Below are 13,507 nucleotides of genomic sequence, written 5' to 3'. Positions count from 1 at the left end.
AAAATGTTGGACACAAAGGCCTTTCTACAGGATGTTGAGACTATTCTATAGGAAACATTGGCTAGGCTAAAGGAGACCAAAGAAATGAAAGGTGAGGCAGCTAAATCACCACAGGAGGAAGAAAAGGTGGAGAACATTGTGGAACCTAGTCCCCAGCCCAGTTTGGGCTCCTACTATAACTTCTTAGAGGCCGGAAAGATCATTCCCCAAAAATTCACAGTGCCACTTTTCCTTGCACTAGAAGAAGAGAGAGTGAGGACCCACACTTGGATGAAGATCGCTAAGTCCAAGGGTGTGGCAGATATAGGTCCTCTGGAGGAACAACTCAAAGAGGCAAGAAGGGAATTGGCTATGGTACGACATGTGGAGAGCAGCCAACGGGTCAAGCTACAGGAAGAAAATGAGCTGCTTAAACAGCAACTACAGTTACAAGGACAGAGGAAGGAAGACAGGCCTCACATCTTGGGAGAACAACAACAACAGGAGGAGCCCACAATAGCCAAAGATACCCCTCAGAAGGGAAGGGATGCAGGCTGAAATTGAGACACTGAATCGACAGCTACAGGAAAAAGAATTGCAAGCAGGCCTGGAGATACAGTCTCTGAAACAGTAGGTACAAGAAAAGGAGGCCCAACTGGCCTGCATGGCTAGCTGGGCAATGGAAGCTCTGCAGTGTAGGTGGCTTGCCAAATCGTACACCCTATACCTTAAGGATCAGTGGTTACAGTTTTAGATCAACACCTTGGCCCAAAGGGGCATCACCCCATTCCAAAATTATCATCAATTTGCAGCTCTATGTGGTAGTAGTTCATCAGAGGATAGGGCCAAATTATCAGAGTTTTACTTGCACAACTTCGCCCTTCCGAACATGAATGCATGGGATCCCAACACTGTGATAGGAGATGTCCAACTTATGGCCATGGCCTCTTGGATGAATCATGAGGAAAAGAGAGCAGCAGAGGTCTGCAGTATCATAGGCAGAGAACTCAGTGAGCCATTAATGATCAGAGCAGAGCCGGATGACCCCTCAGCAGTGATAAGCGCCCACCAGCACTTGGCCAACAGCCCTCAGGATTTACCAGAATACATTGAGCAACAGGCTCAAGCTATTGCCCACTTTGAGGACATGGAGAGACTGTTGGGAGAAAACTGCCTGCATGCCTGCACAAGGCGGTGGAACACACTGCCTCACAGCTTGAAGATAAGGGAATACCACTCTCCCACCAGGATGAGGGAGGCCTTGGCAAGGGTACCTCTCTACAAACAGTTGATGCAGAATTTGCAGGCCAATTTGATTGGCCTGAAATTCAGTCCTCCTTTGCTTTTGGGATTGTTAGAAGGAATTAAGGAGGAGGAGGAAGATAGACAATGGGAGGAAGTGGAAAGGAAAGTAGGATTCCACGACCGGGAAGAAGATATCACCGCAGAGGCTTGGGACGTGAGGGAGGCAATCAAAGCTATAAAGGATGATGAGCTGGACTAGTTGCTCAGAGGATGAGCAACCCATTTAGCAGGGGGGTGATGATGAGCCCCAAATTGGGTAACTTATTGGGCTCATTTTGCCTAATTGTCCTTGTTCAATCCTCCATTTTTCATAGATTATGCATGTTTTTTAGTATGTTTATGTTATTTGAACGAATAAGGGTGGTCACTCTACCAAGGAGGCTAATACGTGGTTATTTCAGGTTTTTTGGACAAAGTTAGGAGCAAAACCAAGCAATTATGGGCCAGGTGACAGCCAAGCTTGAGGTGAGGATTCGTAAGGAGGTTGTCTTTTGCATTAAATGGCCCTTCCTCGAAATCTCCACCCTCAACTCCGAGCTCAACAAGCCACCAAAACGAATCCTGAAGGCAGCCGAGCAGCTTTGGGAAGAGTAACTGTTTACTAGCAGTTTGAACAGCCGAGTCCCTTGAATTAAGGAGGGCTGCAAGGCCCCTCGTAGTGTATAAATGGGAAGGCCTCAGCCTTCGTAGTTTACTTTTGGAACTGTTGGTATTTTCACTATAGTGTTGTCATTTTCTCAGCTCATTTTCTTGTAGCTACTGCTGTATAACTTTATTGTGATGATTTTTTTGAGTAATGAAAAGTAGCTTTACTTGGCATCAGATTTGAGTTCTTTATAGGAGCCTGCAGCTCTTGGGGTTGGGCCCAACCTAAGTGCAAAGGCCTCCTTTATGTATTGTTATTTGTTCTTTATGTCTTTGCAAAATCATTTCTGTTAAGTAGATTAAATCTTGCTGATTAACTAGGTCACTGTTGATGATTAGAAAGACTTTTGATGTTCAGATTGAGTTGATAGGTTATTGACAGGGAAAAGCTCCAAAAAAAGGCCATCAAGCACCTCTGATTTCACCTCTCCCTTAGTGGGATCAGGAGCTGGGATCAAGGTGACCTTGCTGCCAACAAAAACACTGACTTTGCTTTGCCATGCAATCATTAGTGTTTGATTTTTATTTGCAGAAGTTGGTTACATGTTCAGATTCTTGATTGCTTCGTTGCATAGTTAGTATACATGGTTTCATTGCAATTAAAACTTCTGTTCATTCTCTTTACTGTCAGCTAGATCAAATTAGGTCAACGTAACTAGGTCTCTGATTTTACAAGTCTTCGTTGGTTCAGTTGGAAAAACAACTTGCAGAGCACCTGTACCACTTCTCTATCTACCCATACTCCATCAATCCCATCTGCTCCATCCCCTAACACGGATTCTTGCCTCACGTTTGCCATTTGCTCACATAACCCTAATTTTTGTGCAACATTGCTTCATTCCTCCTTGAACAAATCCAACCATCTTCATCTTTCCTCAACTCCATCCACCAAGTCCTAGACCTCCTTACACCCCTGTCCTACCTCCATACTCACTCCTTCACCTTTCTCTCTCCATCCATCCTCCAAAATCCCATTTCTGAACAACCTGTAGAAAATTACAGACATCCTGTAGAAATTCCAGAACATCCTGTAGAACCCCTGCAGACTTCCTGTAGAGGCTCACAAATGAGGTTTCTTGATAGCCAAACTCTGTGAAACTCTTTGGAAGGGTGTTAGGGACCCCTTAGGCCCTCTCTGAACCTTCCCGACCTCCTCCAAGCATTTCCTCTCGCCAATCCACCTCTGCACAGTCAAAAACAGTCAAATCGCATGCATGATAATTCTGGCAACTTATTCAAAAATACAAAAAGATGTTTTTTTTCCAGATGTTACTGTAGAAGTAGCTTAGATACATGTATTTACCTTCCTAGAAGTCAATGGCATCTCTTTCAATAGCTTGCACCCTCTTTCTTGCATCAGTAGGGCTAGCTGGTAAAATTAGGGTTTGCTAGGGTTTACGTTTCCTTTCAGCTTTCCAGTTTCTTTCTGCAAGTAGATCAACCTTCTTTGAGTTAGCTCTCGTCCATCAATTAAAAAGCTTCTTCTCAGAGCTCATAGAAGTTGGCTTAAGCTCCTAGCGGACTTGTGCCAGCTGACCAAGTGACAGCTGTGGCAAGAGCTAGTACTTGTGCATACAACACCATCGCTTCCAAGTTTGCTACGAACTACAGAGTTGATAAAAGTAAAGAAGGGAGTCCCAGGAGTTGCAACATTATTGCTGCAATACTGGAGCCCACCAGGAGGCACCTTCCCTTGGTGAACCGCAGCCTTAGAATGCTTGCATTGCTGACTGTGTGTTGGGTGGAGGGCAGTGTGGTGTGCCCTAACCAATGATGCAGTGACAAAAAGTGTAGCAAGAGGACATCAACGTTTTGGAGAGGTGTATTGGGTCAAGTGTTTGATTGGATTGGATCGTGATTGCAGTAGCCTGTTGGTGCCATGTGGATGACATTCCATGGTGGTGAAATGTCATCCTAGGAGAAGAATCAACAATGATTGGATTGGGTGCCATAGGTCTGTTGGAGGGCAGCATGTTGGCTACCCAAAGTAGCCCTAGAGAAGAAGACAAGGACATTTTTGGTGCGTGATTAGGTGAAGGATTGCAACCTTATGACTAGCTCTTTGATGGACAAAAGAGGCTACTAGAAGGCAGATTAAAGTTCAGGAATTGGCCAGCCTGGAGAGCAGTTTGATGAGATCGTCTACCTGCAATAGAAGTGACTTGCAACATTGTTAGGAGGCAACTCTCTTGGAGTCTCGATGTGTAGTGGCCTTAATGGACTAAGGCACTACTAGTGAGCAGTGCGAGAGCGAAGGACCGAGAAGACAATATACGACATTGATGTTGCAACGAAGTTTGTCAATGTATCTTGTATACCATAGGTTGTTGTATTATTCAGATTTGGTTCAATATAATGAAGATTGGGATTCTACATATTGTACAATTTTGTTAAACACCGTGTATATTTGTGCATATGTGATTTACTTCTTTATATTTCCGTTGTGCAAAGTAGCTTATGGTTGAAATTCTTGGTTTGGTAGCGTCAATGATTTTAAGACTCTAAATTAGACCCAAGGTCATGGAAATTCAACATGTGGCTCAGACCTCTACATCCTTAACGATTTAAGGTATCTAGATCATTTCGACAGGGAATGAAGTTGATTTCCCTGTCCCGGGACGTCCCACCTCCTTATTTTCATTGTGTTAGAGGCTCAACAATGAAGAATCAAGTCTTTTCATCGTAGGTTGGATCATGGGAGGACCTAGGCATTTTATATATAATACTACCTCCCGCCTCTCGTTCTCAACAATGGGATTTGGTTGATGTTCTCAGTATATTGGACGATCATTCCCCCGTGCCTCTCTTGGTTAATTCTTGTTGAATTTCAAGTTTCCAGTTCAGTATGGTTGGCATTCCAGATTATCAAGGAAATTCAGAGTTTGCAGACGTGGTTGACAGAATGTTAGATGCCTCCCAGACCCTATTGATTTCAATTCATAAGTTGGAGGACATGGTAGAGCGACATAAATGCTCTTTCCAACTTTTCCTGGAGGCAAAATTGCTTGCTCATCACACAAAATTGGAGGATTCCTTGGATGGTGTTAAGGAGGGAATTCAACTACTCGCTGAATGGGTGGTTGCATTGGAGGTTTTGTCGACAATGGTTGTTGGTGCGACGCCCAGTGGCAATGTTTCAGGATCATCCCCCTAGTCGTAAAAGAGTTCGAGTTCATCATCCAAGAGGATCCAATGAAGGTGGACACAATGTTGGGTGACTCTAGTTTGGTCTCATGGTGCCTCTGGTTTTTTGCGGTCGAATTTGATATCTCCCATCTTATAATCATGATATTTTGTAAATGTAAATTGATGTTTGGAACTTTCTACAGAATCTATAGGAGTAACCTTTCTTGTATATTCTGGTTTGCAACTTCAAAGGCTAGTAAACTTTTAGTTTACTATGACAAAGACATGTTTTTTTGTATTTGATACAAGATGTTGTTGAAAAGTGTAACTAGGTTCGAGCTTCATAATGACATGTGTAATTATGATTTTATGTAATTGATGTAAAGAAGAAAATAAAATTATTTTTGTAATGCTTGATTCATGGTTTTCATGATCAAGGAATTTTATTTTATAGTTAAGGCTCCCATTATGAGTCTTTAGGGTTGGTTATCAACTCATAAAGTCTAGGGAGTTAATGTCATATGTTAAAGACATGTTACATATTGTAAAAAGTAATTTTGATTGTGTCAATAACCCTCCAAGGACCTTGTCACAAGCTATTCTTCATGTCGGCCTAAGGATGATTCTAGAAAGGCATGTCAGCCTTGTCACAAGGAGAAGTCGGCCTATTTTGAATGGACAAACCACTATATATATGGCAGCTCGGCCTCCATTTGAGAACATATTTCAATCAAGGATCTGAAGTAGATGAAAAGGTGCGAGAAACATAGGAGAAGGAGCCTCACATCAAGCGAAGAGAAGGAAGTCAAGGAGCCGAAGAATATTGTTTTGGTTTGGATATGTTTTTGTTGATTCCTCCCACACATGTGAAGAAGAGAAGTATTGTTTGCTGCTTCAAGAAGTTGAGTTGTTATAACTGACCTAAAGGATTGAATTAAGGAAGAAGAATAAGTCTTTCATCAAGCCGAGTTGAAGAAGAAAGTCATACTGTCCAAGTGAAGGAGATCAAGGGATCAAATTATTGTCTATCCCTCTCATGTACTGCAACTAGGGTTTTCTGAAGAAGACAAGGGTTGCAGGTCTGAAGTTAGAGGCTGAAACCTGAAGGATAACCGAGCTAGTAAAATAAAGAAGAAGTTTGACCATCGTTGACTCAAGGAGTTGAATCAAGAAGGCTTGTGACTTGGTCTTGGAGAGGTTGTTGTCAAGGGTCTCGGTTATGGTCTTGGTATTCGTCAATTAAAGTCTCTATAAGAAGAAGAATTCGTTTGAGTTTTCCTCTCATGTTGGAGAGGTTTTGGCCCGGCTGATCGCATATATTCTATGTCTCTTGTCTCTTTATTGTTTATGCTTTGGTAGATGTTTGATGAAGAAGAACCCTATAATAATCTAATAAAAAAAAAGATCCTAATCTAAAGAAGTAAAAAGCATTCTATAATAATCTAATCAAAGAAAAGATCCTAATCTAAAGAAGTAAAAAGCATTCACAAGCAATTATCATTACAAGAGAAATCACCTAATCTTCATGCCCCAAATTTCTCAACATATGTAAGGGTTCCAGTTCCTCTCCCGACTTTTATTAATATAAATATCCATATATGTTTCTTTTCAAAAGAAACATTATTAGTTATTGGTAAATAATTTTATATTGTAATTTACTTATTATAAGTTTTTAGAGATTTTTTGGCCCATTTTTTGGTTGAATTTGTTTAGAATTTGGTAGGGATTTGCTGGTACATGTCTCATTCACATTAATGACCTATATGGTTATATGGTTGCTTGAAAAGTGAAAATATGAACTATTAATAAATATTGATAAATAATTTTATGTGAGTGTTTTTAAAGATTTTTGGGACATATTTTCTGATTAAATTTGTTTAAAAATAAAAAAGATTTATTAAAATCATAAATTAGAATGGTAAACTCTCCATATAAAATAAATAAATAAATAAATTTCCAAAAAAAAATTCTGCTCAATAGATATATGTATTATAAAGTGATTTTAAACAAACATCCCAATTTGCCCAAAAATTATGTTGCCAAATTCTAATTAAAATTTTCAAAAGGTAGAAAACGCCCAATCTCATCCATATGATGCATAAAATTAAACTGACCAGAATTCCATCCCCGCATCTGCCATGTTTTCGTTCGGATGAATTTCCATGGTCTCAAACAGCGCTGTTGTACATTCGTTCTATAGTTACACTGGACTTTGCTTGCACTTCATTGGAATTGAATGAAGGTGTCAGTATATTTTTATGTAGCTAGTGCCAAGCTTTGAATTACGTTGCGTTTGAAGTAGGTTGTATGAGTGGAAGCAAAGGGACATGGCAGCATGGACATTATCCTGTCCTACTCCTATTTCTACTAGTTCTAGTATCTCATCTCCCTTGTATTGGTTTGAAATTGGTGACAAGAAATCCGATGGCATTCTGAGGAATGGGAATGGATTGTTTCATAATGGGGAAGGAGGATTGAAGAAGGGTTGGCGAATTTCACAGCAGATGAGTGAAGGAAGCGTTCAAGCAGAATGCAAAACCTACAGTAAACTATTGCAGCGGCAGCTATGCATCAGCACAAGAACTAAATCTCTAACACAGGGTAAGCAGCTTCATGCCTACATCATCAAGACTATGACTGAAGCAGACTGTATCTTGCAAAACAATCTGGTTAACATGTACGTTAAAAATGGCAACATATCCGATGCGCGCAATCTGTTTGACAAAATGTCTGAACGAACTGTGGTGTCATGGACTGGAATGATCGCTGGTTATGTTCGCCATGGGTACTGTGAGGAAGCTTTTGACTTATTTTCTCAGATGCTGGATGCAGGTTTGTCCCCCAATGAGTTCACCTATAATGTTGTTCTTCGGGCTTGTGCCAATCTAATAGCTCCGCAAAAGGGTCAGCAGGTTCATACCCATATCCTGAAAAGACAGTTTCAGTTACATGCTTATGTGGGTGGAGCCCTTGTTGATATGTATTCGAAGTGTGATTTACTGAACTGTGCTTGCCAAGTGTTCAAGGAATTGCCTGCACGAGATGTAGTATGCTGGACAGCTATGATTGCGGGATATGCCCGAAATGGATATTGCGAGCTGGCTTTGAAACAATTTTGTGAAATGCAGTGGGCAGGTATTAAGCCAACTGAGTTCACTTTTTCCAGTGTTCTTGCTACTTACGCCACCCTTGCAGATCTGCAACAGGGCAAGCAGGTTCATGCCAGAATGCTTAAATGTGGGCTTCATTTGGATGTATTTTCTGGCAGTGCCCTTGTAGACATGTATACCAAATGTGGAAGTTTAGAGGATGCACATCGAGCGTTTGATGATATGTCTGATCTAAATGTGGTTTCATGGAATACTGTAATTGCAGGATATGTACGACATGGGCGTGGTGAGGAGGCCTTGAGAACGTTTAGGAGGATGCGGAGAGCTGGTATGGAGCCTAGTAAGTACTCCTTTGCAAGTATTCTTAGGGCAGGGGCTATTTTAGGATCTCAAGAACAAGGCATGCAGATTCATTCTCTAATTATCAAAGTTGGATTCCAGTCAGATGTCTTTGTGGGGAGTGCTCTTCTCGACATGTATGCTAAATGTGGCAACATAGACAACGCATGCCATGTATTTGCTGAAATGCCTGAAAGGAATGTTGCCTCATGGAATGCTATGATTGCTGGATATTCGCAGCATGGATATGGCAGTAAAGCCCTCCAAATGTTTGAAGAGATGCAGCAAGCAGGAATTCAGCCTAACCATGTCACCTTTGTTGGAGTACTCTCTGCTTGTAGCCATGTACGCCTTGTTGATGAAGGCCAGCGTTACTTCAATTCCATGATTGAAGATCATAGTATTATACCAAGGATGGAGCACTATGCGTGCTTGATAGACCTTTTTGGCCGTGCAGGGTGTCTGGATCAAGCAGAGAATGTTATTAAAGGAATGCCATTTGAACCTGGATTTTTGGAATGGGTAACTTTGTTGGGTGCATGCAGAGTTCATCAAAATATAGAGATTGGTAAACGGGCAGCAGAACATCTTTTTAAGTTGGCACCGCAATTTGATACAACCTATGTATTGCTGTCAAACATCTATGCTGATGCGGGCATGAAGGATGAAGTAGTGAGGGTGAGAAAAATGATGAAAGCTAGGGGTTTGAAAAAGGAGCCAGGATGCAGTTGGATTGAGGTCCAGAACAAAATGCATGTTTTTTTGGTAAATGACAGATCACACCCACAAATCAAACAAGTCCATGAAAAGTTAGAGGAATTGACTGTACAAATCAGGAAAGCAGGATATATGCCCAACACAAACTCTGCACTTGATGGTGAACAGGAACAGAAGGAAGATCATTTTAGTGTCCACAGTGAGAAGCTAGCCATTGCGTTTGGACTTATCACAATATCCCCTGGGATACCGATTCGCATAATGAAGAACCTCCGTGTCTGCAATGACTGTCATTCTACCACCAAGTTAATCTCTTTAATTGTTGCACGTGAAATAATTGTGAGGGATGCCAACCGCTTCCATCATTTCAAGAATGGGATATGTTCATGTGGGGATTTTTGGTGATGCTTGAAGAGAAAGCTTCTTCTACAATTTGTTTCTTTATTGAGAAAATTTGTTTTCGAATTCCATATTCTGTATTCAAGGTCAAGGTAATTGATTTCAGAGAAGAAAATGTATCCGACAGCAGATAATCATTATCGCAGAACATCAGCTTTTCGTACATCGACAATGTGGAAAGTTAACGGAAAGCAGGTTTCAGGTCTCGTCACCATTAGCAACAAGTATATTCCTGCCATGATATAATGGTAAATACTGAGCTACAAATGCCAACATGGGTATCGTTTAGAAGTGGAGTTTCGAAGCTAATTACAAACGATAACTAGACTGAGTAAAGTGAATGATTAATCGGCACTTGAAAGCATATGTTTTCTCTTCTCAAGAAACTTGGCAACTAATGATAGTGGTTCATGTACATGAATCTCTAAATACCAAAGATGAAATACTCTCCATTTAATTGAATTAATAGGGATTGATCACGATCACAAGGTTGAAAAGATTAATCAACCCTAGGTTGAAAAGATTAATCAACACTAATCATCAAAGATTTTTCCTCGGAGTAAGGAAGGGATTGATTGCTGCCCACAGTTTAATTTTCCAGGTATGTGTTAATCAACATAACACTCCATTTTTCTTTCAATATGCAAGGGTGTAGAGTGCATACTACTTCCTCTTGTTATCATGTTTTCATGAATTATAGAATGATTTTTAGAAGTACATTGACTTATTTTTGTTTTGGGCGCTAGGTTTGAAGTTGATCATTTCCTTGCCAATATGTTGAAGGCTTTCTACTAATATTGTCAAGATGGTGAACATGAGGGTGGGATAAACAAAAATGAAATTGAGTGAGGCGGAGCAAAATTAAATGGAGGGCTTATTGCTTGAAATCCCAATTTCGTAAAATCTCTAAGGCATGATGTTGTCGATTGTGAAACACATCTTCCAAAATGGCCAATGCTTACCATGAGGTTATCCATGAGATGGAGAGAGAAAAAAAGCCAATATAGCGACTCGAAAACTTGAAATTGTTGTTGGAGGAATAACTAGATCCTTTGGAACCACAAGCATATTTGGGATTGGAGAAGTGAGAGGGACTTCACGAGGACCTCATCTTTCATTACTGAGGAGGCCAATAGGGGTCAAAGCTTTCCATTAAATCATTGTTTGCAAAAAGAGGAAGAAGAAGCAGACAAGGTTATGGCAAGATATCTTTTTGGAGCAACATCCCTTTGACCATTGCTAGTACCAATCTATTCTAGTAGGGTATTTTGGATACTACTACTATTGTTGGCTTGAGCCCCCATCTATTGCAAGTTGTGAAGGCCACTCCTTCAACATGAAAAGACCAATATTGGGAGTCAATTGAAGGAGCTAAAATATTCAAGGGACCAATATTGGGAGTCAATTGAAGGAGCTAAAATATTCAAGGGATTGCATTAGATGCACAATTATGTCCAATGGTTCAATAAATGGGAAGGGAAATGTCCTCCTTAAGTTTTTGGTAAGTTGTTCTAAGGGCACATTGTTTATGAAATGTGTTAATGCATTGGAACATATTAAAGATGCAGCTTTGATATGTGAATTATTGGATGAATTTGTCAAAGAGGTAGGCATGTTGCATGTGGTGCAGTCATTGGTAATGCAACTAATTATGTGGTTTTCAACAAGTTGCAAATGGAGAGGCACGCCACATCGTGTTTGACTCCATGTGTTTCCCATTACATCTGTTTGATGCTTCAGGATATCGACAAACTCACATTTGTTAAGGCAACCATTGATCAAGGAAAGAGCATCACCAAGTACATATAAAACTATGTATTTGTCCTTAAGTCTCATAAATTCACAAGGAACAAGGAGTTAGTTGCACCTTTTAGCATTACACATGTTACCACCAATTCATAATTTTTTATAAAACCATTTATTAAGGAAACCATTAATCAAGGCAAGAGCATCACCAAATACATATAAAACCATGTATTTGTCCTTTGTCTCATAAATTCAGAGCCAACAACGAGTTGTTGCACCTTAGCATTACACATTTTTCCATCAATTCATTTCCCTTTCATCTCTTCATTGTTTCGAACTAGAGTTGAAGAAGATGTTCCTTTTTTATGAGTGGTGTAATTGTGCATATAGCACAAAACAAGATAGCACACTAGAGTCACAAACCAAGATGGCTTCTATGCATAGTGGAGAAAGTGTACACAATTAATGAAACATTGGTAAAGGTTATTTGCTTGGTTGATTGGGAAAAGCCCACAATGAACTTCTTGTATGAGGTCATGGATAGGGTCAAAGAAGTTATCAATTCTTTCTATGATGTAACATATGTGAGGGATGATGAACTTAACAAACAACTAACGCTTTGGAAGAAGATTGACCACTAATGAAAGGGGATGCACCATTGTCCTATTCGTGCAACAGCACTTGTCCTTAACCCCATCTTTTTCTTATCCATGTAGTTTTGATTTTGATAGTGAGGTTATGGAAGAGTTCCATAAATGTCTTCAAAGAATAGCCCCCTTGCAAATGACCACACAATCATTAATAGAGAAATCTAACTATGTAGGAACCTCACTAGATTATTTGGATTTGACGCTAATGTCTAAAAAATGAATACTTTAATGCCAATCAATATTAACTTTGAATTTTATTTAGAGCTTTTATTTATTTCATCACTTGTGTTTGGGTTATTACTAGATTGAAATGTAATATAATATAAGTATTTTCTCTTTTTCTTATTGTAGACATCTAATGGAGAAATAATGGCACGCATCAAATTTAGGAAATGTGTGGTTTGAGTGCTTAATCAAACCTATGGCACTTCTAGTTGCAAAGCGTAGTTGGAGTGTACTTGAAAAAATACACATAAAAAGGGACATGTTAACAATTACAATTTTTAATGACCCTCGAGAGCTAAGACTTACTAGATTTAGTATGATTGTCTAACAAGTTAGAGTATCAATATCTCAATGATCTGGCTTATGTCCACTCCAATATCCCACTATGGGTGAAGTAGTGTGAACATGCACTTGATGTGGATCAGATTTCCTTAGAAAGCATTGACACCTTGACAGAGTAGAGGATGGAGTATGAGAGCCCTGTTATGGATGAGGCAACTTTGTGGTTAGATAGAGGAGTAGCCCAAGAATGTGCATGGAGTAGGGGGGATCTAGATGACCCACCTCTATTTGTGGGGAGGAGTTGGCCCAATGGGAGGGTGTTCAGATAGAGGAAACACCCCCATCACCAACTTCTATACAAATTCATACTAGGGTACCAATTATGGATGTCACACTAACATTGCAGTCTCTTTTAGTTTTAGTGGAAAATGAGCCCTTACCTTTTCCCATAAAAGGGGATGAGGGAATCAATAACTTACTGCTAGATTGATCTTTATAAATCACTAATCATCATGATATTTTATAAATATTTGATGTCAATTTGTATTGGCTATTCAATTTTATGTCTTTTATTGGACAACTATTAAGATTTAATATTGAGTAAATTGATGTATCATTTGATATCCTATACATCTTATATATTAGTGTCATTTTGAAATGTTGTCATTGCTTCAGATTTAAATAATAATAAAAAATTAAAGTTAAAATAAAAATAATATTTAATACTTATCAAAAATTAATTTTTATTGTTTTCCAATTATTTTTAATTTAAATTATTCGGAACTCTCTATAATTAATCTTTTATTACAATATTTCATGAATACTTTTAACCTCCAACATTCATTTATACTATGTTCAAATATATCTGTTTAATTATTTCAGTCCAAGTGATGATCCTTTTTTAAAACAACCACGAGGCACTATTCAACAAAAGGAGTAAATACACAATGAATTTTGGAAAATAATTAATCAAATTATTAATAT

General features: G+C 39.3%; 1 protein-coding gene across 3 annotated transcripts; it reads left to right on the top strand.

Annotated features, from left to right (window-relative positions):
- The first annotated feature begins 7,090 nt into the window (after positions 1-7,090).
- Positions 7,091-11,469, top strand: LOC149228379 (pentatricopeptide repeat-containing protein At2g03880, mitochondrial-like). 3 transcript variants are annotated; one of them, XM_089378178.1, is made up of 3 exons: positions 7,091-7,656; positions 7,888-10,221; positions 10,367-11,469. In XM_089378178.1, the coding sequence occupies exons 1-2, from the start codon at positions 7,383-7,385 to the stop codon at positions 9,624-9,626; spliced, it is 2,013 nt and encodes a 670-aa protein (XP_089234304.1). In that variant the 5' UTR covers positions 7,091-7,382; the 3' UTR covers positions 9,627-10,221; positions 10,367-11,469. The 3 variants fall into 3 exon arrangements, with proteins under 3 accessions (XP_089234304.1, XP_089234305.1, XP_089234303.1); XM_089378179.1 differs by having other exon boundaries at positions 7,091-8,190; positions 8,431-10,221; positions 10,367-11,468; XM_089378177.1 differs by having other exon boundaries at positions 7,092-10,221; positions 10,367-11,464.
- Positions 11,470-13,507: the final 2,038 nt, after the last annotated feature.

The sequence above is a fragment of the Pinus tabuliformis genome, chromosome J, assembly GCF_031772625.1.
Source record: "Pinus tabuliformis cultivar Carrire ecotype Pingquan chromosome J, CPIR1, whole genome shotgun sequence".
NCBI classification, from domain to species: domain Eukaryota; kingdom Viridiplantae; phylum Streptophyta; class Pinopsida; order Pinales; family Pinaceae; genus Pinus; species Pinus tabuliformis.
This window is presented reverse-complemented; position numbering and strand designations above follow the sequence as displayed.